Source organism: Archocentrus centrarchus, chromosome 14 (assembly GCF_007364275.1).
Source record: "Archocentrus centrarchus isolate MPI-CPG fArcCen1 chromosome 14, fArcCen1, whole genome shotgun sequence".
NCBI classification, from domain to species: Eukaryota; Metazoa; Chordata; class Actinopteri; order Cichliformes; family Cichlidae; genus Archocentrus; species Archocentrus centrarchus.
In genome coordinates, this window is record NC_044359.1 from 1046024 (window position 1) to 1073186 (window position 27163).

General features: G+C 42.0%; 1 protein-coding gene and 1 pseudogene across 1 annotated transcript; both read right to left on the minus strand.

Annotated features, from left to right (window-relative positions):
* LOC115791920 (GTPase IMAP family member 8-like) overlaps positions 1-27163 on the minus strand; it is a 158721-nt pseudogene continuing 131558 nt past the window's right edge.
* Positions 9547-11274, minus strand: LOC115791929 (uncharacterized). Its single transcript, XM_030746229.1, has 2 exons — positions 9749-11274; positions 9547-9633 (listed from the first exon to the last, which is right to left on the minus strand). Exon 1 carries the CDS (start codon positions 11241-11243, stop codon positions 10128-10130), a length of 1116 nt encoding a protein of 371 aa, XP_030602089.1. The 5' UTR covers positions 11244-11274; the 3' UTR covers positions 9547-9633; positions 9749-10127.

The window sequence follows — 27163 nt, forward strand, 5'->3', positions numbered from 1 at the left end:
ACATTATGCTTTGCATTTAATAAAGCAGGAATAAAATTCTATTCTATAAAGAGCTAATCACATGATCGATAACTACTAAGTGATGAACCACAGATGTTACTCCTCTCTAAAACACTTGTAGATGTTGTAGATGACACTCAGAGAAATGTGAATAAAGCATCTCCCTGTGGTTATCACTGGATAACACATGCTTGTTTAATGGCTACAACTGCAGCGGCCACTCCAGCTCCCAGAGCTGCTCCGACTGGACCTAAGACGCTGCCAATGCTTGCCCCTAAAGTACAAGCCCTGAGGTACTCGTTGCTTTCCTCTGCCTGTCTTCTTGCTTCTTCTTCTGCCATCTCTGGTTTTTCTCTCTGGAGTCGTTCCATCTCTTCTCTGATGGCTCTCTCAGCCTCCTGGAGCATCTCATTGGTGTAGCAGCTTCCTCCATTTTTCTGAACCATGGTGTTGATCTTCTTCATCAGCTCTTTGACCTGAGAGGGATCCTTCTTTCTGTTGTTAAAAACATGATATCCTCCATGACATTGACTGATGAAGTCACTGAGTTTTTTATTTTCTTTTAATTCTTCTACGGTGACTCCATCTGCTTCCAGATCGTCTCCACGGGTGAACAAGGCCATGGTGTAATGTGCTGCTTCTTCTCCAAACAGCTTCTGAAGGATTTTCACTGTTTCTTGTTCTTCTTTGGTGAATCTGTCAGCCCGGATCACAACCAGGAACACATGAGGACCAGGAGCAGCAAAGGAGATGCACTTAGCGATCTCTCTCTTCACCTCCTCCTCAGGTAGTTCAGTGTCAAACAGACCTGGAGTATCAACTACAGCCAGTGTTTGACCCCCAAACTCTCCTTTTTCCTTCTGACACCCTGCTGTTATTGAAGAAGAAGATGATGTAGATTTAAAAGCTTTTCTTCCTAAGACGGTGTTTCCTGCTGCACTCTTCCCAGCTCCAGTTTTCCCAACCAGCACCATCCTGAGATGTTCACCCTCTGCATCTGTTGAAGAAGATTGAGCTGTTATTTGTGAGGTGCTCCAGATCCTGTTCTTTCTTTAACCACACCTCTGAGTGACATCATTATTCAGTATGAATACCATACACTAGTACAGAGAAAACCCAAGAATTAAAACGACCCCCTATGAGCAGCACTTGGTGACAGTGGGAAGGAAAAACTCCCTTTAACAGGAAGAAACCTCCAGCAGAACCAGGCTCAGGGAGGGGCAGTCCAATTTAATGAGTAATAATGATTATTGCAGTTGATGTGTGTATGTGAGATGAGCACATAAAAGAAACACTCAGTGCATCATGGGAACCCCCCAGTAGCCTAGGCCTATAGCAGCATAACTAAGGGAGGGTTCAGGGTCACCTGATCCAGCCCTAACTATAAGCTTGATCAAAGAGGAAAGTTTTAGACTGATTAGATTGAACTTTATTGTCATATACACTATACAACAAAGTTGCCGTTCCAGAACACCCATCCAAAGCGAATACAGTAAGATAAGTGAGGAGGAAAAAAAAGCATCTCATATTTTGTCCCATACCAGGGCAATGTATGAGGTTCAAACAAACTTCTGCATGAAGACAAACAACAGAACAAACAGGGGAGACAGGTGTCCGCGGTCATGCAGCCGTTGTACTGTGCTACCGTTGTTTTAAGCCTAATCTTAAAAATAGAGAGGGTGTCTGTCTCCTGAATCCAAGCTGGGAGCTGGTTCCACAGAAGAGGGGCCTGAAAGCTGAAGGCTCTGCCTCCCATTCTACTCTTAGGTATCCTAGGAACCACAAGTAAGCCAGCAGTCTGAGAGTGAAGTGCTCTGTTGGGGTGATACGGTACTATGAGGTCTTTGAGATAAGATGGTGCCTGATTACTCAAGACTTAAATAATTCTGTCTTCATGCACTTCAGCTGTCTTCTGTGGTCTTTCAGGTCTTTTGGTGTTGTTGAGCTGCTGGTCAGTGCATCATTATTTTTAAGGATGAACCAGATTGATTGAAGGCTTCTGCTCACTCTCTGGTTGGATTATTTGGGTTTTACAGTTTAATAATTGCCTTCCCCAGTTACACTGAGATTGTGTGGGCATTACATATACCTTCCTAAAATAATGGGCTAATCATTTTTTCAGGTTTTTCAGAAACAGAAAAAAAAACTGAACAAAATGATAAAAATATGATGGTTTAAGCTAAAACAAACAAGCAAAGAAACAAATCATCAAAATAAGTTAGCTAGTAATTTAGGGAGGTTGTGATATTCAAAATTCTAGTAAAAAGATATAAAATACAAGCTGAACATTTGAATAAATTAATTTTCCATGAAACAACAGTGAGGGCTCATCCTCAGCTGACCATGAAACTGCTTGTCAGTCAGCTGTCCAGTGGCCCAGGACAGGGTCAGTGTAAAACTGGCTCTAAGTTAATGCAGTATTGTGTTAAACCCTTGAATTTAAAGCTGAAAGTCTGCACTGTAATGCTGATTTTAGTCTGAGTCTATCTGATCGGCCATCTCTGTGGTTATATGGTGAGGTCAGCCTGAACTGGACACATTTGCTGTAATGATTTAAGCAGACAGATGTTCATCAGCATCACTGCAACCTTCATGCATGCAGTCAACACATTTTACAGGCGTCTGGTTTCTGCCTCGGCACACAGGTGTCCACTACTTCATGATTTTTGATCTATGTTGCAGCTACTTGGGTTCTTATCACCATCCTGTGTGGTGATGTTTGGGCTCTGTGGGTTTTTTTGAGAGTGGGGGTGCCATTAAAATCCCCACCCTGCCTGTTTGCTTTTTGCTAGTCTATTTATACTTGTTTAGGTGTCTGGATGCTGGTTTCACTGAGTGCATTTTGCTGGTGACTTTGTTTTACTTATAAAATTGTTAATTCATTTTTTCTTCTTATAATGAATCAAGTTCACCACTGCTGATCTGGGAAAAATCACATGCATGTCCTCACATCTGCATGGATATGGGCATGTATGGGGGCTAACGATGTATCAAAGCATACCAGGTGACAGGTATCTCAACCAGTAGCTGATTGCACATAGGGTATTTCAGTTTCCTACCAGTTCCAGCTACATGGCCAGGGTACCTGTCAATATCTTTTCCAAGACTCTAAAAAAAGATGGGAGACCTCCCTCCTGTAGGCTGTGTCATGTAACAGCTGTGTGGCAGGCAGGAAGCAGACCCCAATGCAGGATACCTGAGATGGAGGTAAAATATTAAACTCAGCTTTATTGGCTGGAGCGCAAATCAAAAGGCCGGACTGGACGGGACCAGTGGCAAAAAATACAGAACAAAAATAACTAAGAAGAATTCCAGATACCAGACAAACAGGCAGGAAACCGATGAGGATACAACAACAGGCATAGAAAATACAGGACTTAAATACCCAAGAGGATAATGAGGGGAGTGGAAACAGCTGGGAACACAGATGCTGCCAATTACCTGGACGAGACCAGGGGAGGCAAAACACAACACAACAGGCAGGGACCAGACGACTATCAAAATAAAACAGGAAGTCAAAAGGGGGAACAAAGATGCAGACCTGACACCAGGAAACACAAGGAACTAGAAAACAAAATATAACCAAAGCCCACAATCAAAGAAAACCCAGAACAGAACAGACAAAATTAAGCAAAAACAAAACACACAGGGTCCAAAGGACCCAGGACCATGAGAGGCTGTCTCCTCATTGTGAGAGATCAGTCCCACAACAGCAGTGCCATCAGCAAACTTTATGATGATGCTGGACTCAAACGTGGCCATGCAGTCATGGGTGTACAGCGAGTACAGCAGAGGACTGAGCACACAGCCCTGGGGGGGGGGGGGGGGGTCCAGTGTTGAGGGTGAGGGAGGATGAGGTGAGGTGAGGTGACCCACTCGTACCACCTGTGGTCTGCTGGTCAGGAAGCTGTAAACCCACCTGCACAGGGATGGGCCCAGGCCCAGGTCCAGCAGCTCAGAGACCAGCCTGGAGGGAACTATGGTGTTGAATGCTGAGCTGTAATCTACAAACAGCACTCTCACATAGTTCCCCTTACCAGTGTCTATGTGTGAAAGGGTCTTGTGGAGGAGGAAGGATATGGCGTTGTCTGTGGATCTGTCTGGCCGGTATGCAAACTGTAGTGGGTCGAGGGTGGTGGGCAGTGAGGAGATGGTGAACGTTAATATAAACTATTGTACAGAATAAACCTGAAGTCTGTCTGGAACAGCTAACCTGTAAAATGTGCACATTTTGGTAACTTTAATGAAGTTTCTATTACTGTGTCACATGTCTCTTACTTTGAGCCTCACACACTTAAGAGTGAAGCTTCATTAAATTCAGTGTTAGAATATTACAGTTATTCTTACATTTATCTTTAATTAAAGTGCTTAATAAATAAAGATGATATGGTATGGTAAATGTTTTTTTTGCTGAAACAAGGACAGTACAGACTGCAAACCACCAGCATACAAGACAACACAGAGAAGAAGAGGTTACCACTGTATCTGCAGTCATTTTTAACCATAAATTATCAGACGAGCTGTTAGTAACTACTAAAGAGCATGAACAAGAGGGCTGAAGCCCCAAACTTTGAACTTTACATTTTTAATTGTCTTTAAAAAACAGATTTCAAAGATTTCCTGTATTTTCAGCACAAAGTGCTTCATATAAGAGAATATAAATATTTAAAGAGGTGCTGATCTTCATTTTTTCCAAAGTTAATTTCAAGTTGAACTTTAAACACATTTTGCTTTCATAAAGCCTAAATAAGCATGACAACTGTAAAAGCACTCACTGAGTACAGTATACTCACTGGCCATGTTTGTCTTGTTCAGGCAGTCGGTCTGTGGTGCGTCTCCTTTGGTGTTCTGCTGCTGAATGGGTTCATTTCACTCTGAGCTCTGGGTTAGAACCTGCTTCAAGGCTCCTCCTTTCAAACACGTCATGTCCTTATTCAGCAGACTGTCTCACACTGATATGTTCACTGGGCACAGAAAGGGAAACAGCACCATCTGCTGTTCACAGACTGCACCTGCAGTCAGTGATAAAGCACTGAGTAATCCTCAAAGAAACAGGATTGGCTCTTCAGATGGAGCGTGTGCTGATTGGCTGACTTTATGCTGTAATGTAGACTTGGGAGAAATGTGCTGACAGCACCAACTGGACCTCCTGGAGATTCACAGACAACAGAGGTCACACAGAGGTCAAAGACAAGAAGTGAACAGTGCTCCACTACTGCATCCATCTGCATGTGTTTTAAAAGATAAGGTACTACAGTAATAGTAAAAATACTGGATTAAGAGCAGCATGAACATTAAATGCACTACACTGAAAGCAGAAATACTGCATTAATAAAAACTCTCAAAATATTTTTAAAATAAATTTTCATTAATATTTTTATTATTTTATTTTAATTTATTTCAAGATTTATTTATTTATGGATTTATTTATTTATTTATTTCATAATGGAGTTTTATTTTGTGACACTTTTATTTTGTAAAGCTATTTTACATATTTCAGTGACTTTTATTTTTTAACCCCATGTTTCATTTGAAGCTCTTTTGATCCACAGTATTCCTGACTTCGCACCATTACCCATAATTCATAGCGGAAGCCGGTAGTTTACTTCTGTTTGTGCTGTTGTTCACGGTTGCGGGCTTACACACTTACCGTTCATTGAAACATTTTGACACTGCAGTTTCTTTTACCTGCCTAAATGGTACCACATCAGAGGTGGAGACATTGCAAGGATGTTTTAAAAAGCAGCGAGGTAACAGAGCCTCACCCGTCACTGTGTAAATGACATGAAATTATGGCCTGAAGTCGCTACATCCACATTATCAGTTACCTGGTTTTTTTCTAAAGGTGTTGATGGCGAGGAATCACGTAATTATAAGAGCACCAGATTACCTTCAAAGAAATAAAATCAATAAAGTAATGCTGAACAAACAAGGCAACATTGTTTTCCTTAAAGCAGCTGTAGAGCCGAGCCAGAGCATCGGCCAAGCTAAGCGCTTCGCATGGGTCAAGCTAAGGGAAAGTGGAGCGGAGGAGACAGTCAGCTGTTCCTGTATCGCTGATTAGGGACATCATGCAGTGATGCTGCAGCTATTCTGTGGAAGGTAAATCACTGATCTGGATATCAGAGTGTTCAGATCACTGAAACAGGACCCTAGACCACTGCTATTCTCCATTCAAAGATGGCTACAAAGCAAAGCCTCTTCCGCCTTTTGGGAAGTCTGACCACACCGCTGTCCTTCTCATGCCGAAATACAAACAACGGCTCAGGCAGGAACCCCCTGCTGTGAGAGAAGTGACACGGTGGTCTGATCAAACAGAGGCCGCTCTGCAGGGTGCGTTGGATTCAACCGACTGGGACATGTTTCGCAGCAGCGCGGGCGGAGACATCGAGGAGTTTACGGAAACTGTTGTGGGATTTATTGGGAAAGTTGTTGAAGACACTTCACTTAGGAGGACCATCAGGACTTTTCCCAACCAGAAGCCGTGGGTGGATAAATCTGTCCGCGACGCCCTGAGGTCCCGCACCGTTGCCTACAACTCCGGCCTCGCCTCTGGGAACATGGAGGACTACAAGGTTGCATCATACAACGTCCGCAGAGCGGTGAAAGAGGCAAAACATCGCTACGGCCGCAGACTGGAACAGCAACTACAACAGTCTGACCCCAGGGGACTGTGGCAGGGACTACGCACCATCACGGACTACAAAGCACCACACACACACCCGGTGAGTGCCGACGCTTCTCTGGCTGATGAACTCAACATCTTCTTTGCGCGCTTTGAGTCGGGAAGCCGACAGCCCGCTGCGCTCCCGGCCGGAGGGGCGGAGACACTCACTGTGACGGAGCGCGACGTGAGGAGGGCGTTTAGACGTGTAAACACCAGGAAAGCGGCTGGACCAGACGGTATTAGTGGACGTGTCCTTAAGACCTGTGCTGACCAGCTGGCACCTGTGTTTACACTGATATTCAACCTCTCACTGAAACTGTGTGTGATTCCCACCTGCTTTAAAAAGTCCATCATAGTCCCTGTCCCAAAGAAACCACACCCCAGCAGCCCCAATGACTTCAGGCCCATAGCACTCACCTCTGTGGTGATGAAGTGTTTTGAGAGACTCATCAAGACATTCATCACCTCCTCACTGCCCACCACCCTCGACCCACTACAGTTTGCATACCGGCCAGACAGATCCACAGATGACGCCATATCCTTCCTCCTCCACAAGACCCTTTCACACATAGACACTGGTAAGGGGAACTATGTGAGAGTGCTGTTTGTAGATTACAGCTCAGCATTCAACACCATAGTTCCCTCCAGGCTGGTCTCTAAGCTGCTGGACCTGGGCCTGGGCCCATCCCTGTGCAGGTGGGTTCACAGCTTCCTGACCAGCAGACCACAGGTGGTACGAGTGGGTCACCTCACCTCATCCTCCCTCACCCTCAACACTGGATCCCCCCAAGGCTGTGTGCTCAGCCCTCTGCTGTACTCACTGTACACCCATGACTGCGAGGCCACGTCAGAGTCCAACGTCATCATCAAGTTTGCTGACGACACTGCTGTTGTGGGACTGATCTCTCACAATGAGGAGACAGCCTACAGGAGAGAGGTCTCCCGCCTGGAGAACTGGTGCCAGGAGAACCACCTCCTGCTCAACGTCAGCAAAACAAAGGAACTGATCGTGGACTTCAGCAGGAAGCAGCAGAGGGACTACCATCCACTTGTCATCAGTGGTGCTGAGGTGGAAAGAGTGGACACCTTCAAATACCTGGGAGTGACCATCTCACAGGACCTGTCCTGGACTCATCACATAAACATCACTGTGAAGAAGGCCAGACAGCGTCTCTACCTCCTCAGGCGGCTGAGAGACTTCAAGCTCCCACTCAAGGTGCTCAGGAACTTTTACACCTGCACCATCGAGAGCATCATGCGTGGGAGCATCACCACCTGGATGGGAAACTGCACCAAGCAGGACTTCATGGCCCTAAAAAGGGTGGTTCGTTCAGCTGAACGGACCATCAGAACCACCCTCCCCAACCTGCAGGACATTTACACCAAGCAGTGCAGGCTGAGGGCCATGAAGATCCTAAAACAGCCCAGCCACCCCGGACACTCTCTCTTCTCCCTGCTCCCATCAGGCCGGCGTTACCGCTGCCTGAGGACTAAGACTGAAAGGTTGAAGAAGAGTTTTTACCCACAAGCCATCCGTCTGCTCAACTCTGAGCCCTAACTGGACCATTATTGCACAATGTAAATATTATAATTTAAAAAGTGTGTATAGTGTATAGTATATAGAGTATAGTGTATAGTGTGAATTACTTTTTTTTATTTTTATTCTTCTTATTTATATGTGTGTGTATATAAGGTTGCAGGTACAAAATACATTTCACTGTGCATTGTACTGTGTATAACTGTGCATGTGACAAATAAACACTATCTTATCTTATATCTTATCTTATCTTAACAGAAACACTGGACTGGCTGAAGGCTGATCGAGGAGACACGCAGCTGTCATCTTGCTAACTGCTACGTGTTTACATGAAGCCACGCATTGTTTAAGCTTTGTGTAGGCTGTATGCTGTAGTGTCACACTATACATAAAATAATGTAAAAAAATAAGTAGCTGTACATTAAAGGAAAACTTAAAACATAAGGAAAAAATACAGTAATAGGATGTGCAACTGGGCAGTATAATTTGGGGGGAAAAGAACAAATTTACAGAATAAAATAATTTGAAAAAATGTACAGACTGATGTAGAGACAACCGACAACAGCACAAGTTGAACCTGAGCTCATGTTCCAACTAATAAAGCTGCCTGTTACAGCACAAAGTAACCGAATTTTGTCATTAACTCTGGCTCTGACTTTGGGTAACCGGAAGTATAAAACCGTACAGCGGAAGTAGCCGTCTGTCATGGAGCCTACGTGTGCTCTTCCAGAAACCCGTGGATTCTTCCAGAAACCCGTGGATAACATGTTCTTATATTCATGAGGATCCAAGATGGCGGAATGAGCGGTTGCATTTTGCAGGCTCTGATGTATAGAGTTTTCTTTTAGTCCTTGAATCTTCATTTTTGTGCATTTTGCCACATAAAGTGAGTTGTTTGACTGCTTCTTAAAGTTTGCCGAGCTTTTTGTAAAGAAACAAGAGTTTCTAAAGTTCTTTTTGTCAAGTTACTGAATACGGTTGATAGTAATGGAGGACCACGACTACAACATGGCTGCCCCCCTCGGAGCTGGGGATGACGGACTCAGCGAGGCTACAGACATTGAGACAGATGAGCAGATGTCCAAGGCTGATAAGATCAACCAGGTCCAATTAAACCTCCTCACCCCAAAAAGCACAAGAAAGATAACCGAAACCCTCACGGAGATTGTACTGGCGAGACGATTCTGCAGGCGGTGAACTCACTGACTGTGAAAATGGATACCCAGACTGAACTTTTGCTAAAGTTTGAAAGAAGAATTGAGGAGAACACTGTTGCAATTATTGAGAACAGGCAAAACATTGAAGCTCTACAGGGAAAAATCAGCAAACTTGAAGAGGAAAACAAGCTTGTAGCACCCTCACGGATTAACGAGCGCACGACGTAGAATCATAAAACAGGGTTTATTCTTGTCTTCACAACCCGTGAGAACTGCTCACGACAGAAGAAAACAACAAAAAAATACCATATCAAAACTCATTCTTGTACTTTGTGTCAGTCAACGAAGATATTAATCACAGATAATAAAACATATAAGTACACAAACCTCGTGAACTGACATCCAGGAGGGGCTAAACAATCCTTAACGATCTTAGTTTTTTCTTCTCCACCTTCTTTCTCCCTTCTTTCTTCACTTATCAACTTTCTGCGTTTCTTTCTCTCTGTGTGGAGCTAACCAGCTGCCGCAGCCCGCATAGCATGTGCATCGGTACAGTGGGCTCGGGTGGAAACACAAGCTACAAACAATTGTACTTTCTATAGTCCACCACTAGGCGGTGCAAAAGAGCAAGTTCAAATATACAGCTCAACGAAAACTTAAATGTAAATACTGTTACACTCCCACCAATCACTTGTGATTTTAAAGGAACAAACTATTAACAATGAAATAATGAACTGCTTATGAATTAAGGATTATGAACTATATTTTAGGCAGAGTGAGGCTGAGAATCTTCTTCTGCTTCTATCAGAACGACTGTCTTCTGAATTGGTCTCTCCAGATGAACAGGTTTGGAGGTACGCTTTCCTTCTTTGTCCAGAGTTGGATCACTTATCAACAATTTCACCTTCCTCACTCTTCCGTCCTTACCAGGGTAAACTTCAATGATCCTTGCCAACTTCCACTGGTTGCGTGGAGTTATCTCATCCTTCACGAGGACAACATCATCGACCTTAGCATTTCTACGCTCTTTGGTCCACTTCTGTCTACTCTGGAGATTCAACAAATACTCTCTTTTCCACCTTGTCCAGAAAGTGTTGGTGAGGAGTTGAACACGACGCCACCTCTTACGGAGATAAAGATCTTCCTTCACGAACCTTCCTGGAGGTGGGGAGATGATCGTGGACTTCATGGTTAGTATGTGGTTTGGTGTTAAAGGTTCTGGGTTTGATGGATCACACAGTTGGTTAGTAGTCAATGGTCTGCTATTGATAACTGCCATGACTTCATACAGGAACGTCCTTAGAGAGGAGCTGTCGAGTTGTTTGCCTGATTGTTCCAGGATTGATGTGAGTACACTCCTTATGGTGCGGATTTGTCTCTCCCAGACGCCACCCATGTGGCTTGACGCTGGGATGTTCATGAGAAACTCGCAGTCCAGTTTTCCCAGTTTTGCTTGATCCATTTCTTTAAATGCTTCAACAAACTCATTTCTGGTGCCTACAAAGTTCGTGCCTTGATCACACCTTATTTGTCGAACTGTACCTCTGATGGCTATGAATGCACGTAAAGAGTTGATGAGGGAATCTGTAGACAGATCATCAAGCATCTCGAGATGTACTGCTCTGGAGCACATGCAGGTGATTAGCAATCCATAGCGCTTTAACTCCTTGCGGCCTTCCTTGACAAAAAAGGGACCGAAGCAGTCCATCCCACAGTAGGTGAATGGTGGTGCAGTTTCCATCCGGTCCTCCGGGAGGTCTGCCATCTTCTGCTGCTCTGTGGGTCTTCTGAACCTCCTGCATTTTACACATTTATAGATACAGGATGAAACAATCTTACTGCATCCAAGTATCCAAAATCCGTTAGCTCGAAGCTCATTCATAGTGATTCCTCGTCCTTGATGGTAAGTCTTCACGTGATAATGTTTAACGAGTAACGCAGTCACGTGACTGTTTCTTGGCAGGATCACAGGATGCTTGACATCAGGATGCAAGGCAGCATGCATCAAGCGTCCGCCTACCCGAAGAATGCCATGGTCGTCAAGAAATGGACATAACTTGTGTAGCTTGTTGACCCTGTCATTGGTCTGCATCACTTCATGATGTTGTAAGGTTTTTATTTCCTGAGCGAACGCCGCTTCTTGAACCATCCTTATTATTGTTACCTCTGCTTCCTTTCTCTCTTGCAGGGTGACAATGTCACATGACCTCTTGTGATCCTTCACTTCCTTGACATAGCGCTTGAGTCTGGCAACAGCCTTAATCATTCTCAACCAGTCTGAAAACTTTTGTAGCCGATCCAACAGTGACCTTTGTTCTTCTGCTTGTATCTTGTGGACTTGAACCTTCTTGACCTCTGGGTCACTGTTCGATAACTCTCCCACCTTGATTTCACCACTGGTTATGACCTTCTGCCAGAGAAGATCTGGACCTTTGAACCAGTTTGAGGCTACAAGTTGTTTTGCTGTAAGGCCTCTTGAGGCGTGATCTGCTGGATTATCTTCGGAGGTTACATACCACCATTGTGTTGACTCTGTACTTTGTTTGATGCGTTCCACACGGTTTGCAACAAATACATGAAACCTTCTGGCTTCATTACTGATGTATCCGAGTACCACCTTGGAGTCAGTCCAGTACCTTTCTTCTGAGATTTCCACTTCCAATTCCCTTTTCAGCATGTCACTGATGCGAACGGCAACAACGGCAGCCGACAACTCAAGCCGTGGAATAGTTGTGACTTTGGATGGTGGAACTCTCGATCTTCCCATCACCAAGGAGCAGTGAACTTCGCCGGATGGGCTTACTGCCCTCAGGTAAGTGCACATGCCATATCCAGATGCACTCGCATCAGAAAAATGATGAAGCTCATAGTGTTGTGGCTTGAAGTTCGGAGGGATGTAGCATCTGCGAATCTTTACCTCTGCAAGGTTTCCCAGTTCACGCAGCCAGGACTCCCACTGGGGACGAAGGCTATCAGGTAAGGCTTCATCCCAACTGAGCTTGTCTCGGCACATTTGTTGCAAAATTTGTTTTCCTAGCAAAATGAAAGGTGACACGAACCCAAATGGATCGAACACAGAGGCAACTGTAGATAATACTCCTCTTCGGGTGAGTGGATTTTCCTTGACAACCACTCGGAACTGGAATTGATCTGATTCCACGCACCATTGTACGCCAAGTGCTCTTTCCATATGCACTGCCTCAAATGCTATATCAAGGTCCTTGGCAACCGCAGCACATTCTTCCTTTGGAAGCGAAGCTAAAACTCGGGTGCTGTTTGAGACAAACTTGTGCAGCCGAAGGTTGCCCGTGCTGCACAATTTGCGTGCTTCGTTGACAAGCTGTATTGCTTGATCTTCAGTGTCGACACTTGCTAGTCCATCATCAACATAGAAGTTGGTTTCCGTGAGTATGGGTGGGTGAGTGAATGTGTATGTATGGCATATCTGTGTGTGGGTAAGTATGTATGGGCATGTATGAGTATCTGTGTATAAATGTGTACACGGGTGTCTGGGTGTGTTTGTATGTATGGCTGGACCTGGGTCTGGGCCTTGTGCCTTGCCTCCTGGCCACTCCTTGCTGGTTGCCTCCTCCCCCCTACCCCCCTGGGAGGGGGGTGCCTCGGGGTTCCTGGGGGGGGCTGGGTGTTCTGGCGTGGGTACTGGCCTGCCCCCCTTGGGGGTGCGGTGCGGGGCTGCGTTGGCTTCTTCGGCGTGGGGGGGGGCTCTGTGGAGGGTCGGGCGGTCCTTGGGTGCCGTGGGCCCGGGAGCCCTGCCGCCGGCCAGTGCAGGGGGCTGGCCGCTGGGGGGGGCTGGCTTCTCATCGCCTTGGGTTCCCTGGAGCCCTCGCTCCTCGACTGGGGGGGCTCCGTCTGAGACCACCCTCTCCCGTCTGCTGGGGTAGGTGTGCGGTTGTCTTTGGACTGAGTGGCCGGGGGTCTTCCTGGCTCTTGGTGGGCTGCTGGTGGCCTGGGGTTCCGGGGGCTTTCCGTACCTGCCTCTGGCTTCTGATGGGTGGAGCTGCAGCGTTTTGCCCTCATTGGTAAGTACGTTCCATGACACAGACACAAACATGACACAGACACAAACGCCCACTCAATCACAACTCAACAAAATTGTTGGTGTGCGTAACATGCTTTGTTAGTTTTGTTTTTCACACACAAATTTATTTTTGCAAGTATTGATAGTATTTTTTTATATGTTAAAGTGATGAAGTATCTGATTAATAGACTTGTGCTCTTTCCCCTTTTTTTTTTTTTTTTTTGCTCCCTTTCTCTCTCCCTTTTTCTTCTCTTTATTTTCCTCTTCTTCAGCCTGTCAGCTCTGGCTGTTACATAGTATGTGGAAAAATAACTCAGATAAATAAAATAAAGGGTTAAAACATCAACAAGAAGAGCCTATTGAGAACCTATAGAGCTCATCTTGAAATAGCAAACATGTTTGGCACAACAACGCATTCAGATCACAGTTCTGCTTGCAAGATCTACCAGACATGACAGGCTAAAAAAAAAAAGAAGTTGGTTTTGATGAACTTGATGGTTTCCTCATTAAAACTTCCTTCTCCTTCAGCTGCAAGGTGCTTGAGACCATAGTTGGCGCAACCTGGAGACGATGCTGCACCGAATAGGTGTACCTTCATTCGGTAGACTGTGAATGGAGTTTCAAGGTCGCCGTTCTCCCACCACAAGAACCGTAGGTAATCTTGGTCGCAAGCACGCACGTGAAACTGGTGGAACATGCCTTCAATATCACACATGAAGGCCACTGGGCCTTTACGGAAGCGACACAAGACTCAGAGCAAGGTGTTTGTTAGTTCTGGACCAGTCAGAAGATGGTCATTTAGTGAAGTGCCTTGGAACTTAGCAGAGGCATCAAAGACGACGCGAATCCTTCCAGGTTTTTGTGGATGATACACCCCATGGTGTGGGATGTACCAAACTGGTCTTTTGTCAGTGTCTTGGTCTGGAACCTTTTCAGCATCCCCATGGGCTATTATCTCATCCATGAAATTCTTGTAATCCATGTAGTACTGCTTGTTCCTCTTCAGCCTCCTTTCTAAACATTTGAGACGATGAATAGCACATGCCTTGTTATCTGGCAGGTTAGGCCTTTCGCTCTTGAATGGGAGTGGCATCTCAAAATGACCATCCTCCTTGTGCCTAATGCCCTTCTTTATCTTTGTTAGAAATCTGAGATCTTCTTGAGAGACCTTTACATTTTCTGAAGCCTTCTCAACAAAGTCAGATTCCAACATTTTTAGGACCTCTGTAGAAGAGACCGTTTCCCTTATCTGAGTTCTGTAAACATAGTGGACCTTGTTGGTGATGTTTGAATAGGGTTGAACATCAGGCACCACTTGCTTCACAACGACTTGATGACTCACTCCAAAGCCATCTCCATAATCGAGACATGGATTGCCATAACCCACAATACTCCACCCCAGATCAGTCCTTTGTGCGAATGGCTGGGTTTCATTTCCTGACACAACTTCACGAGGAACAAGTGCTTGGGGGCAGTTGTAGCCAATCAGCAGGCCAATATCACAGCTTTGTATTGGAGCAAGCTCATCTGCAATGCATTCAAGATGAGGCCATGCCTTGGCTGTTTGAGGGGTTGGAATGTGATCTCGATTTGCAGGTATGAGGTCTCTTGCATACGTTACAGGTAGGGAAATTGTCTTATTTGAGTAAAACCCTCTTACTTGTAGACCTGAGAGCTTGAAACAGGACACAACTGTGTTTCTTGAAGACATGGTGGTAAGCCTTAGCTGAGCTGATTCGCATTTTATATGCAGAGCTCGTGCCGTTTCTTCAAGAATAAAGGTCGTGTCGCTCTGCGTATCAAGAAGCGCGTACACGAGAACTTCGCGCTCTGGCTCACCTTCAGCTGACACCCATACTGGAACAATGGAGGAGGTGTGAGTGTCATCAACATTCTGTGCGACTCTGTTAGATGTTGCTTCACTTGTTGTTGGTGTGAAACTGTTGTCTTGTGAAGCGTCTGGGTTTCTTTGTCTTGTGCTGTCACTGTTGGTTTGATTTCTCATTGTTCTTTCTTTTCTGGTACGATTGTCATGAAGACATGTTGGATGTTTTTTATCACATGTATCACATGTTGCTCTGCTCTCACAATCCTTAGAATGGTGACCAGACTTCAGGCAGCCAAAACATAACTGCTTGTCTCGAGCAAAGTTTAACCTCTCATCAATGCTTTCACTCATGAACTTCCTACACTTAAGCAGGCTGTGACCTGACTTCTCACAGTACATACAACTAGTACTGACAGATCTTTCATTTGAGTTAGTTGCCAGTACCTTCGCTCCATGGCTTCTGTTCTTTGGTGTTTTTGCTCCTTCAATTTCACTTGATTTCAGAGTGAAAAGAGATGTTATGGGATTACAGGCAATTTTGGCTTCTCGTGAGATGAAATCCACAAATTGGCTGAAGGTTGGAAAGGTGTGGCTCTCCTCTTGCACTTCCATAACCTTTCTGTTCCACCGTGAAATGAGCCAATCTGGGAGTTTTGCAAGCATCCTTTGGTTTTCATTGCAGTCATTGAGCACTTCAAGGCCCTTCATTTGTGACATGGCAGTCTTGCAGCAGCAGAGGAAGTCAGCAAACGCTTGAAGTTCCATACTGCTCTTAGAGCTTATCTTGGGCCATGCATCAAGTTTATCTCTATAGGCCTTGGCTACAAGGAAGGGATTGCCATACCTCTCTTCGAGAACTGTCCATGCTGCATAATATGCTGACTCTGTGCCAAGCGGAAAGTATCCTTCTATTGCCTTCCTTGCAGGTCCACTTACATACTTTCTCAGGTAATAAGTCTTCTCTTCAACTGGTATATTTTTTCTGCCGATTAGAGTCTGAAAGGAAATCTTCCAATCATTATATCTAATAGGATCACCGCTGAATATTGTTGGCTCTGGTGCTGGAAGACGACTTACACTGAGAGATTCTGCAAATGCCTTGACCAGGTCTGTTGTATTCACTTCTTGTTGGAGTGTCACATTTTGTGGGGAAGGACACCGGTTGAAATGTGAGTCATTGTTTCCAGACTTGACTTCATGTTTCTTGTCAGAGCTGTGATGAAGTAGGCTGTATATTTCTTCATCTGAGCATTCACCTTGTTCATACACCTGTTGTCGAGCCCTTGCTGCATTTAGCCTTTTTACTGTCTCAAGTCGCTCCACTTCTCTGCGCTTAGCTTCTAGAGCTCTCTGTCTTTGTGCTATTTCTGTTTCTTGTCTTTCAATTTCCTTCATATGAGTTTCTTGTTCAAGCAGAACTTGCAGCGCAGCTTCATTTGCTGCAACTTCAGCAGCTGCATCTTGTCTTTTATCCGAGAGCCTGCTGGAGTGTCTAGTGGAAACTCTTGAACGAGAGGAGAGCTTAGTGTTGTCTGACCTTACACTTATCCTGTCTGAGGCTACTAACTTAGATATAGACTCAGTCTCCCTCAAGCATTCATCTCCTTGAACTTCAGCTCTACTTGGGCACCTCGCTAGTGCTCCGATAATTGTCTTTGTTATGGCTTCACACGCGTCCATTCTCCGTCTTGTATCATTATCTGGAGATTCAATGTGTCTCAACTCTACATAGGCAGCATTCACATCTTTAGAAGCACTTGAAACCTTGGAGACATGTTCCTGTAGCAGACCCTTTGAGCACTGACCATCTATGGCTCCTTTGGCATCCTTAACAACAGCTTTCCACTTCTCATAGCGCACACTGAAACGATATGCAGCCTTCCTTTTGTGCTCATCGTGCAGTTCTTGGCCCTTTTCCATCAGCGTACGGACTCTTTGGCTCCTTTGTGCCCTTTGTGAGGTAGTAGAGACATCATCAGCTGTGCCTTTTGCTGCTTGTAATTCTTCATCTGCAGGAAGTTGTTCCACGTCACCATCTTCATTAACTTCTGGATTAGCCTCGAACTCTGCCATTGTTGGAGTTTATTTTATTATTTACTCTTAAATTAACCTCAAGTGCAGGATTGACTGCAGCAGCCTGAATTTGATTTGGTAAGGAGGAGTAAATGAATATTGGTCTTATTTGAACTGACTGTTGTGATCTTAAAACACAGTAATTATTGCAACTCTTTAAATCACGTCTTTACCAAGCCATTAATATTGTATCTTCTGGCACTTACTTAAACACAGTGAATGCACATTGCACAGATTACTTATCACAACATCAAATTAATACTATATAAATATCAGTCACTCAAGCGGTAGAAATCTAACAATGAGAAAATATTCAAGTCCTTTGCTTTGCTCCTCAATACTGAGAAGCTGGTTTTAATTCCTTTAACAGTCAATTTTTGTAAGTAACTCAAGTAAGTCCTTTAACTGGGGCGACATTTATTTTGGGGCACCTGAACCTTCCTGCGATGGCTGTGTCCTTGTTGTGCATAGCCGTGACTGACCGTGGCGCCTCTGCTACTTGTTGTCGGCACCGTCCTTTCATCTACCCGCGCGGAGCAGAAGAGTTCTCACTGTAGCACCCTCACGGATTAACGAGCGCACGACGTAGAATCATAAAACAGGGTTTATTCTTGTCTTCGCAACCCGTGAGAACTGCTCACGACAGAAGAAAACAACAAAAAAATACCATATCAAAACTCATTCTTGTACTTTGTGTCAGTCAACGAAGATATTAATCACAGATAATAAAACATATAAGTACACAAACCTCGTGAACTGACATCCAGGAGGGGCTAAACAATCCTTAACGATCTTAGTTTTTTCTTCTCCACCTTCTTTCTCCCTTCTTTCTTCACTTATCAACTTTCTGCGTTTCTTTCTCTCTGTGTGGAGCTAACCAGCTGCCGCAGCCCGCATAGCATGTGCATCGGTACAGTGGGCTCGGGTGGAAACACAAGCTACAAACAATTGTACTTTCTATAGTCCACCACTAGGCGGTGCAAAAGAGCAAGTTCAAATATACAGCTCAACGAAAACTTAAATGTAAATACTGTTACAAAGCTACTTAAGGATTCTGTGTCTGAGCAAGCTCGTTATAAAAGGAGATGGAACCTGAGGATTAACGGTCTGGCTGAAAAAGACGGAGAAGATATAAGAGAGGTTGTCATTGGCATTTTGACCCGAGTGGTGCCCGTTCTCGGTGGAGCAGCTTCGCAGGTTGGTCGACACTGTGCATCGCCTGGGCAAGAAAAGAGACCCCGCCACTTCAAACAACGCTCCACATTCAGTAATAATCCAGTTTGTGGCGAGGACAGTTCGAGATGATGTGTGGAAGCGATCCAGAGATGCCAGGGTCTGTCAGGAGCTGCATATCCAATTTAAGGAAGATTTTTCCAAAGAAGACAGAGAAGCTCGTAAGAAGTTATGGCCGAGAGTACGGGAAGCCAGAGAGAGAGGGCAGAGAGCTTTCCTGAAGGAGGGATATGCACTGATTAACAATCAGAGAGTCGACCCTTAGTAGCCAGAGCTTCCCTGTTTGACGGTTTATCATTCTGCCTCACCTGACGAGTTTATGGTAAAATGCACCTTGCCCTGATTGTATAAAGGACAAAACTCTCATTCCTGCGCATCTTTTGGCTCTGTGTTCTAGATCTAAACATTTCAGACATATTATCTTTTATTTCTTTAAATGCTAGGGGGCTTAAAAACAATGTGAAGCGCAAAAGCGGTTTTTCTTTTTTGCAAGGAACAAAGGTCTAACTCTGTTTTTTTTTTGTTTTTTTTTTACAAGAAACCCATTCTGGGGAAGACGATGTTAATTTTTGGAAGTTACAATGGGGTGATTCAATTTTTGTTAGTTATGGTACATCCCACTCAGCTGGTGTCATGATTTTGTTTAATAGATTTCCTGGTAAAGTTATTGATCATACAAGCGACATAAATGGGCACTGGTTGATTGTAATAACAGAAATCAATGATGAAAACTTTATTTTAGTGTGTGTTTATGGCTACAATGAAGGAGGAAAAAACAAGATGTTAATTTCTGACTTATGCAAACATATTACAGATAGTATGCATGCTTATTCAACTGACAAAATTATAGTTGGTGGTGATTTTAATTTGGTGCCTGATCTTTGGTTAGACAGAAATCCACCTAAGGTTAAATATCACAAGTATGATGACCTGCTTGCCCAGTTAATGAATAGTGCCAATTTGATTGATTATTGGAGGGTTAAAAATCCTGGATCTCTACGTTTTTCCTGGTTTCATGCCTCTGGTAGTGGTGTAAGCTCTAGAAAAGACTACTGGCTCATATCTGCTTCCTTGGTAAACTTTATTAACAAGTGTGATATCTCTGCTTCACCTTTAACAGACCATTGTATTATATCTGTATGCTTTTTACTCTCAAGGCACATTTCTGGTCCCTCTCATATCGGGAAATTTAATAATACCTTATTGGAGAATTCCAAATTTTGCAAAGATATTAGACAATTGATTGTGTATATTGATACCTTGGAAATGTCATCTGTAAGCAAATGGGAATGGCTGAAGTTTAGGATACGAGAAACAGCAATTCATACAAGTAAAAAACTGTCTAAGTTTAAAAAACAAAGACAACTTGATATTGTCACCAATATTAATAATCTCTGTGGAAAAACTGATTTGTCAGCTGAAGAATGTGTTGAATTAAGTAAGTTGCAGAATGAACTGGATACCCTATACCTGGAAAAAGCCAAAGGGGCCTTTGTACGCTCCCGAGCACACTGGATTGAAGAAGGGGAGAAAAATACAACTTCTTTTTTTAACCTTGAAAAACATAGAGAGCTAAAAAAGAAAATTACTAAATTAAACATAAATGGATCTGTTTCTGAAGACGTCAGTCAAATCAATAAAGAAATACATCGCTTTTACTGCAACCTATATAAATCTAACTATTCAAAAACAGACTGCTCCAAATTTTTAAATGATATAAGGGAATTTAATAGAATAATTGATATAGACTTTAAACAATTCATGGAAAAACAGATTACAATTGAGGAGATAGACAAGGCTATTTTGAAGATGTCCACAGGAAAGTCGCCTGGTTTGGATGGGTTAACAACTGAATTTTACAGGTTTTTCTGGAAAGATATTAGAGAGATGCTATTCAAAGCCTTTTTAGAATGTATCCAAATGGGTAATCTTTATAATACAATGAAGCAAGGCATTATTACCTTAATTCCAAAACCAAATAAAGATCTAATATCTTTGGACAACTGGAGACCCATCACTTTGCTCTGTACTGATTATAAAATATTAGCTCATGTTTTTGCTGAGCGTCTGAATAGTGGACTAAAAGACATAATTGGTGAATGTCAATCAGCCTTTGTTAAAGGAAGAAGCATACAAAATCATATAAGATTGATTCTTGACATGTTAGATTACCGTGATTTTATTGACAGCGATTGCCTTATACTGTTCTTAGATTTCTACAAGGCATTTGATACTATTGAACATGCCTTTTTATTAGATGCTCTAAAATTTTTGGGTTTCGGAGATTATTTTTGTAGACTAATTGAGATGTTTTACAGTGATATTTATAGTTCAGTCTCCTTAAACCCAGGACTTAGCTCTAGATTTAAGATCAAACGAGGCATTCGCCAGGGTTGCCCTATTTCCCCAAAATTGTTCATCCTCACTACTCAATTGTTAGCCTTAAAAATGTATAATAGTCCGGAGTTACAAGGAATGAACATTTTTGATAGAGAATTTAAGATTAGCCAGTTTGCGGACGATACAGCTTTGTTTCTTAAAAACTATTCAATGGTTAAAAAAGCCCTCAATGTAATCTCAACATTTTCAAAGGCTTCAGGGTTAGGACTTAACATCAAAAAATGTGAGATTTTACCCATTCATAACTGTACACATAAAAACATTTCATCAATTAGGGTGGAAAATGAAGTCAAATATTTGGGTATATTGTTATCAAAAAATCTAATAAGAAGAGAAGATGTTAACATCTCAGAATGCCTAATAAAAATTTTAAAAAAGCGGTTGGTTGACAAGGGATTTGACTATTTTTGGGAGAAGTTTATTAGTTAAAGCAGATGGTATTTCCAGGGTCATTTATCAGTGTAATTCTATGTATATATCACCTCAAAATATGAGAAAAGCTAACTCCATTATTTTCCATTTTTTGTGGAAAAATAAAACACATTATATTAAAAGATCCCAGTTAGTTAAAAAATATGAGAACGGTGGCATTAACGCATTAGACTTTGAGGCCATGGTTGGTGCATCTAGGATCAAATGGCTTAAAACATTTATTCTGCAGCAAAATTCAATGTGGTTTCATATTCCAAATTCTCTTTTTAAGCAACTTGGAGGAATTGAATTTCTTTTAAAATGTGATTTTGAGATTAGTAAAATCCCAGTCAAGCTATCTAACTATCATAAACAAACTCTCCACTTCTGGAAAATGATATTTCAGCATAACTTTTCACCCCATGGATCCATTTTATGGAATAATAGGACAATTACTGTTGGTAGGAAATCATTATTTAGGAAAGACTGGCATGAAAAAGGAGTTATCTTTGTAAACGATATGTTAGATTGTTGTGGAGAGCCAATAGACTACTTAGCTTTTGTTAGGAAATTTAATCTTGATTGCCATTACAAAGATTTTGAAAGGGTGTGTAAAGCGATTCCTTTAGCATTGATTCAGTTAATCCAAAATGTTATTAGGTATTCAAAAGTGACCTTTTCGATGCCCACATTAAAGATAAATGAATGTGCCCTAGTTGACTTTAAGTGTAATAAGAAGGTTATTAATGATGGTATAAGACAAAAGATTTATTTTGACTATAATAGAGGTTCCTTTAAGATGCATCCTAAGGCAAATGAAAAAAACAGGGTTTTTGCTCATTCCAAGTTTGTTAAATGGCCTATAGCCCCTAAAGTGAAAGAAACCCATTTTAAAATCATTAATAAAATATATCCTGTATCTATGTTTCTTGAAAGAAGATTTCAATTTGATGTTGATTTATGTGTTTTTTGTAAATCAGCAGATGAATCTCTTGGACATTTGTTTTTTTTATGTGAATATTCACTGAGTTTTTGGACTGACATTGGGAACTGGATTAATCTCAAACTTAATGTTACTTCATTCGATGTTAATTCCATTTTATTTTATGTGGAAAACTTAAATCCAGCCTTCTCTGATGCTATAAATATAATTGTTCTTTTAGCCAATTACCACATTCATTGTAATAAATGGAAAGGTAATAAGCCCTCCTTTTCCTGTTTCATGAACAAATTTAAATTATATTATTCATCGCTATGTAAGATTAAAAAATGGAAAACTGCTAGAATCATCTCACAACAGATAGCTGAAAATTTTCTGTTCTAAGTCTATATTTGTTTGGTTCTGTTCCTCAGTTTTATTATTCAATTCATTACTATTGCATACCCCCTAGCTTGTTATCCTCTATGAGAGTTTGTATTCTGAAGATGTTTTATACTGTTATTGTATTGTTTTTGAACGCTGTTTAATAAAAAAAAATAAATAAAAAATTTTAAAAAGTTCTTATATTCAAATGAGGGGGCGGAGTTTTATCTGTGGGGCGGCGCTGGTCAGACGTCAGCAACCCAGAGGAGTAAAACAGGAACTAGCTTGCAAAATATCAAACAGGAGAAGAAGAAAAGAATCGATGTCAATTTTTTAGCGGCCTTTTGCTGAATGTTTCTGATGTTTCTAAATTTATTCAACTGATTTACAATGTCTGAAAACAGAAGCATCTCGGACTTATTGAGAGAAGCTGATATAACTGTCTTGACGGAACGGTAGTGCGGCAGACCGAAGACCGCAAAGACCGGAAGTGAGCGGCTCGCCTTCATATCAGCTGCCCTCACCTCTGCGTAGCTCATGTCGCCTAGCAACCGTGAGTGTGAAGCACAGCTGTGTAAAAGCAGCTGTTAAACGGAGAACGAACTTTTTCTCCTTTTTGTGGTTTAATTTTAAGTCTTTATTCAAAATAAGCTGTTAAAACAAGCATAACAACATCAAGGAATACAGCTGAGAGAATGATTAATTTCCAACTATATTAAGTGAGACATTAATGTTGAATAAAACTATCCAGTTATGATGCTTAACTTTAATTTCAACTGGTGTGTGTGTGTGTGTGTGTGTGTGTGTGTGGGGGGGGGGGGGGGGGGGGGGGGGGGGGGCATTGTTGGAGCTGTCCTTCCCCTCTGTTCTCCCCCCGTGTCGGATTGGCTTCGCTTGTCACTCTTCCTTTAATGCACAGCACTAGCTTAGCACACACACACACACACACACACACATAAGATTCATAATAACTGTATCTAATCTAGAGCACTATATATCTCACTGCAGGTGTTGGGAGCAGGCTGGATTGGTAGTGGGAGGCCACATAGCGGGTCGGGCCATCTTCAGGAATGTGGATCGGCCCTCACCCGCCTCACTCTCCCATACCCCACCTGCCTTCCATTTTAATGCATCTCACGTGTCACTTTACACGGGTAGGTGGGACTCACACTTAAAAAGAAATAAATTCCAATCAGGCAATTGGAAAATATATAAGTTATGATAAATTATACATGTTCCGCAGTCGGGAAATTGGGGATCAAATTTGAATCATAAATACATAGACTCCATATGTTATACATGACATAAATAAAAATTATTAAATTTAAAAAATAATAAATAAATAAATAAAATATATATTTTAAAAATATATAATTATTTAATTTAATATTCAAAGGAATGGTATGGGTGACTAACACTATGGTAGGGGTTGAGTGGCAGGTGGGCTGATTAGGTTTCAGAGGGAGTCTTGGGGGGGTTTGGAGTGGTGTTTACGGCCCCCTGCATCTCTTCTTCCTTTCCCCTGCTGTCTCTCTCCTCCTTGGTGCTGGTGGGGTCCGGTCCTTTGGGGTTCCCCGGGGTGGATGTTGGCCTGGTGGACCTGTCCGTGTCTCTCTGGAGGGGTGGCTGGTCACGGTGGGGGTGTCATGGTGACATCGTAGGGGCTCTGATGGGTCGGTGGGTGTGGGGGGCTTGGGGGGCCATCCTGTGGGCCGGGTTGTCCTGGCTGCTGTGCCTCCTGGGTTCTTGGGTCTGTTCACTGCCTCTCGGCTCGTGTGGTGCTTTGGGCTCCTTTTCTGGGTGCCTGTGCCGCCTGGGTGGGACTGGGTTGTGCTCTCAGCCTCTGCTGGCTTTGTAGAGACCCTCAGACACTGATGTAGACATTCCTGCATGTTTCTGCCCTGGCCCGGGGGGTTTCTACTGCTTGGCCTTTAATGCAGGTTGCTGACACTTGGGTTCTTGTTGCCATCCTGTGTTGTGATGTTTGGACTCACCACACTGACTGATTTGGTTTCTGATACTCTTTGTCCTTCTTTAGGGGTCTGGATGCAGGTTGTCACTGAGGTGCTTTCATTCTTGTTTATTTTATTCTTTTTTGTTTATTTTTTATAAAGGGGAAGAAAATTAAAATCTTATGAATAAGAATAGGAATACCTTTATTAGTCCCACACTCAGAAAAGTTTGACCACTCTCTACTTAAAAAAATTATGGCAACAAAGTGACACTTAATATAATTGAGTAGATTTTAAGAGCTCCAACTTTAAGTAAAAACTATTGATTTAATTAAGTAAATTCAAGTAAAACTATTAAATAGGAAATAATGAAATCATTGGTTAAAATATGTTGGATTTACTAATAATTTCACAAATTTTGAGTAAATCCAAACCAATTTTATTGCAAAAACTGATGAATATTTACTAAATAGCTAAAAGAATTTAATTTAGATATATCAAATATCTGTAAAAAATGATTTGGATTTACAAATTTATTAGGTTGAATTAATTGATATTTACTAATTATCTGAATGAAATTAATTTATATTTATTAATTTTGCTGGGTGATATTGATGCTATATTTCTAAAATCCTGAATAAGATTTATTTGGATTGAATAAATAAATCAAGTTTCAAAAATTTATAACTTGTAACAATGTCACTTAATTCAACACATTTTAACTGCAACTGTTAGTTCTGTTTACTTAAATTAATTGTTCAAATTCTCTTTGAACTAGTACCACATGTCTTAAAATCTATTTATTCTTGACTGTCACTTTGTTGCCATAACTTTTCTGTGTTGAATCTATTTAATATCATACCTTCTTTTTGCAAGAATTCAGTTAAGAAATTATCACATGTACAAAACCAGCAAGCATACATTTATTTGTGTAATTTTTCTAAGATACAAATTTTTATCCTTTTCTTATACCATTTTTGTGTAAAATTTCAAAGTTTAAAGAACTACCAATAAATCCTGTAAGAAAACATAAACAATGTGTACACCAGGGATATGTATGATGGCAATGCATTTATTTTCTATTCTATTTTCTAAGCTCTGTATTTTCAAAACATTTCTCATTGTCAAAACATTACATCATATCCTTCAAATCAATGTGAATAATATTTGTTTTTCTGAACAAGACTTGAAGACTTAACTGCAGCACAAAATTCTGTGCCCTCAAGTAGCCAGTAACTTGCTCTTGAGGTTGTGGACTTTTGGGAAAGCTTTGACCCATCCAGCTCGACGAAGAGTTTCTGAAAGGCTTCAAAAGTGTACCTGAGCTCCTTGGGGTAGACAAGAGTCAATGCATAAGTCACACCCATGAGCATGGCACAAGCCCTTAGAAAGTTGCCCAGGTTAGCTAGGACCTTTGTTCCATCTATCACAATACCAATGTCCTCTTTATCCTCTGACGGATCAGTTTTGATGCTGTAGATCTTCATTGCTTGTCCAGAAAGGTTTTGTGCCACATGGTCTTCATCTGCATCCTACAATAAGAAAAAAATGTATTTTAGACTGTAAAGCTAAAGGTGATGGTCAAAAAACAGAGATAGAAGGATATATGCATTTTAACTAGGGGTGGGACTTTAACGCGTTAATTTCGATTAATTAATTACGGGGAAATTAACGAATTAAAAATTTTAACGCATTTTTATTGCACTTTGCACCGTGGAGCGTTTCTCAGTGCACGAGTTCCCGGCATACAGATTATATTGACGCACAATGTCCAAATTCAGGGGCCGCATCCTGCGAAGGACCCGGCCCACGTCCTTTGCAGCCCACGAAGACCGCAAAGGGAGGAAGTGAGCGGCTAGCCTTCATATCAGCTGCCGTCACCTTTGCGTAGCTCATGTTGCCTAGCAACATGAGTGTGAAGCACAGCTGTGTAAAATCAGCTGGTTAAACAGAGAACGAACTTTTTCTCCTTTTTGTGGTTTAATTTTAAGTCTTTAATTCAAAATAAGCTGTTAAAACAAGCATAACACATTCCAACATCAAGGAATACAGCTGAGCTAATGATTAATTTCCAACTATATTAAGTGAGACATTAATGTTGAATAAAACTATCCAGTTATGATGCTTAACTTTAATTTCAGGAGTTTGCTTATCACAGGAGCACTTCCACCCTTCATTGGTCTGTGTAGCAGACTGGTGGGAAAATAAACAAAATTTTGAAGTTTAAGCTTATGTATATTGATTCATTCATCAACTAAACTTAAATTAATATTTCTCATGTCAAATATTGAAATCCGATTAAAATGCGATTAATTTCGATTAATTAATTACAAAGCTTGTAATCAATTTGATTAATTTTTTAATCGAGTCCCACCACTAATTTTAACTTAAACAATACTCTGTAAAGAGCTGAACTGCAGATTACCCAAAGTACAACATCAAACACTGGATGACAAGGTCTCGGGTCAAATTGATAGCAGGATTGCTAGGAGCCTAAAATGACAAATTAATATTACTGAAGATCGTGGTTCAGTTTTTAACAGGAGATTTAGATTTAGAGAAA

Coding starts and splice junctions, on each gene's coding strand:
- LOC115791929 (XM_030746229.1), bottom strand. CDS start 11,243: ATGAATGAGCTTCGAGCTAACGGATTTTGGATACTTGGATGCAGTAAG.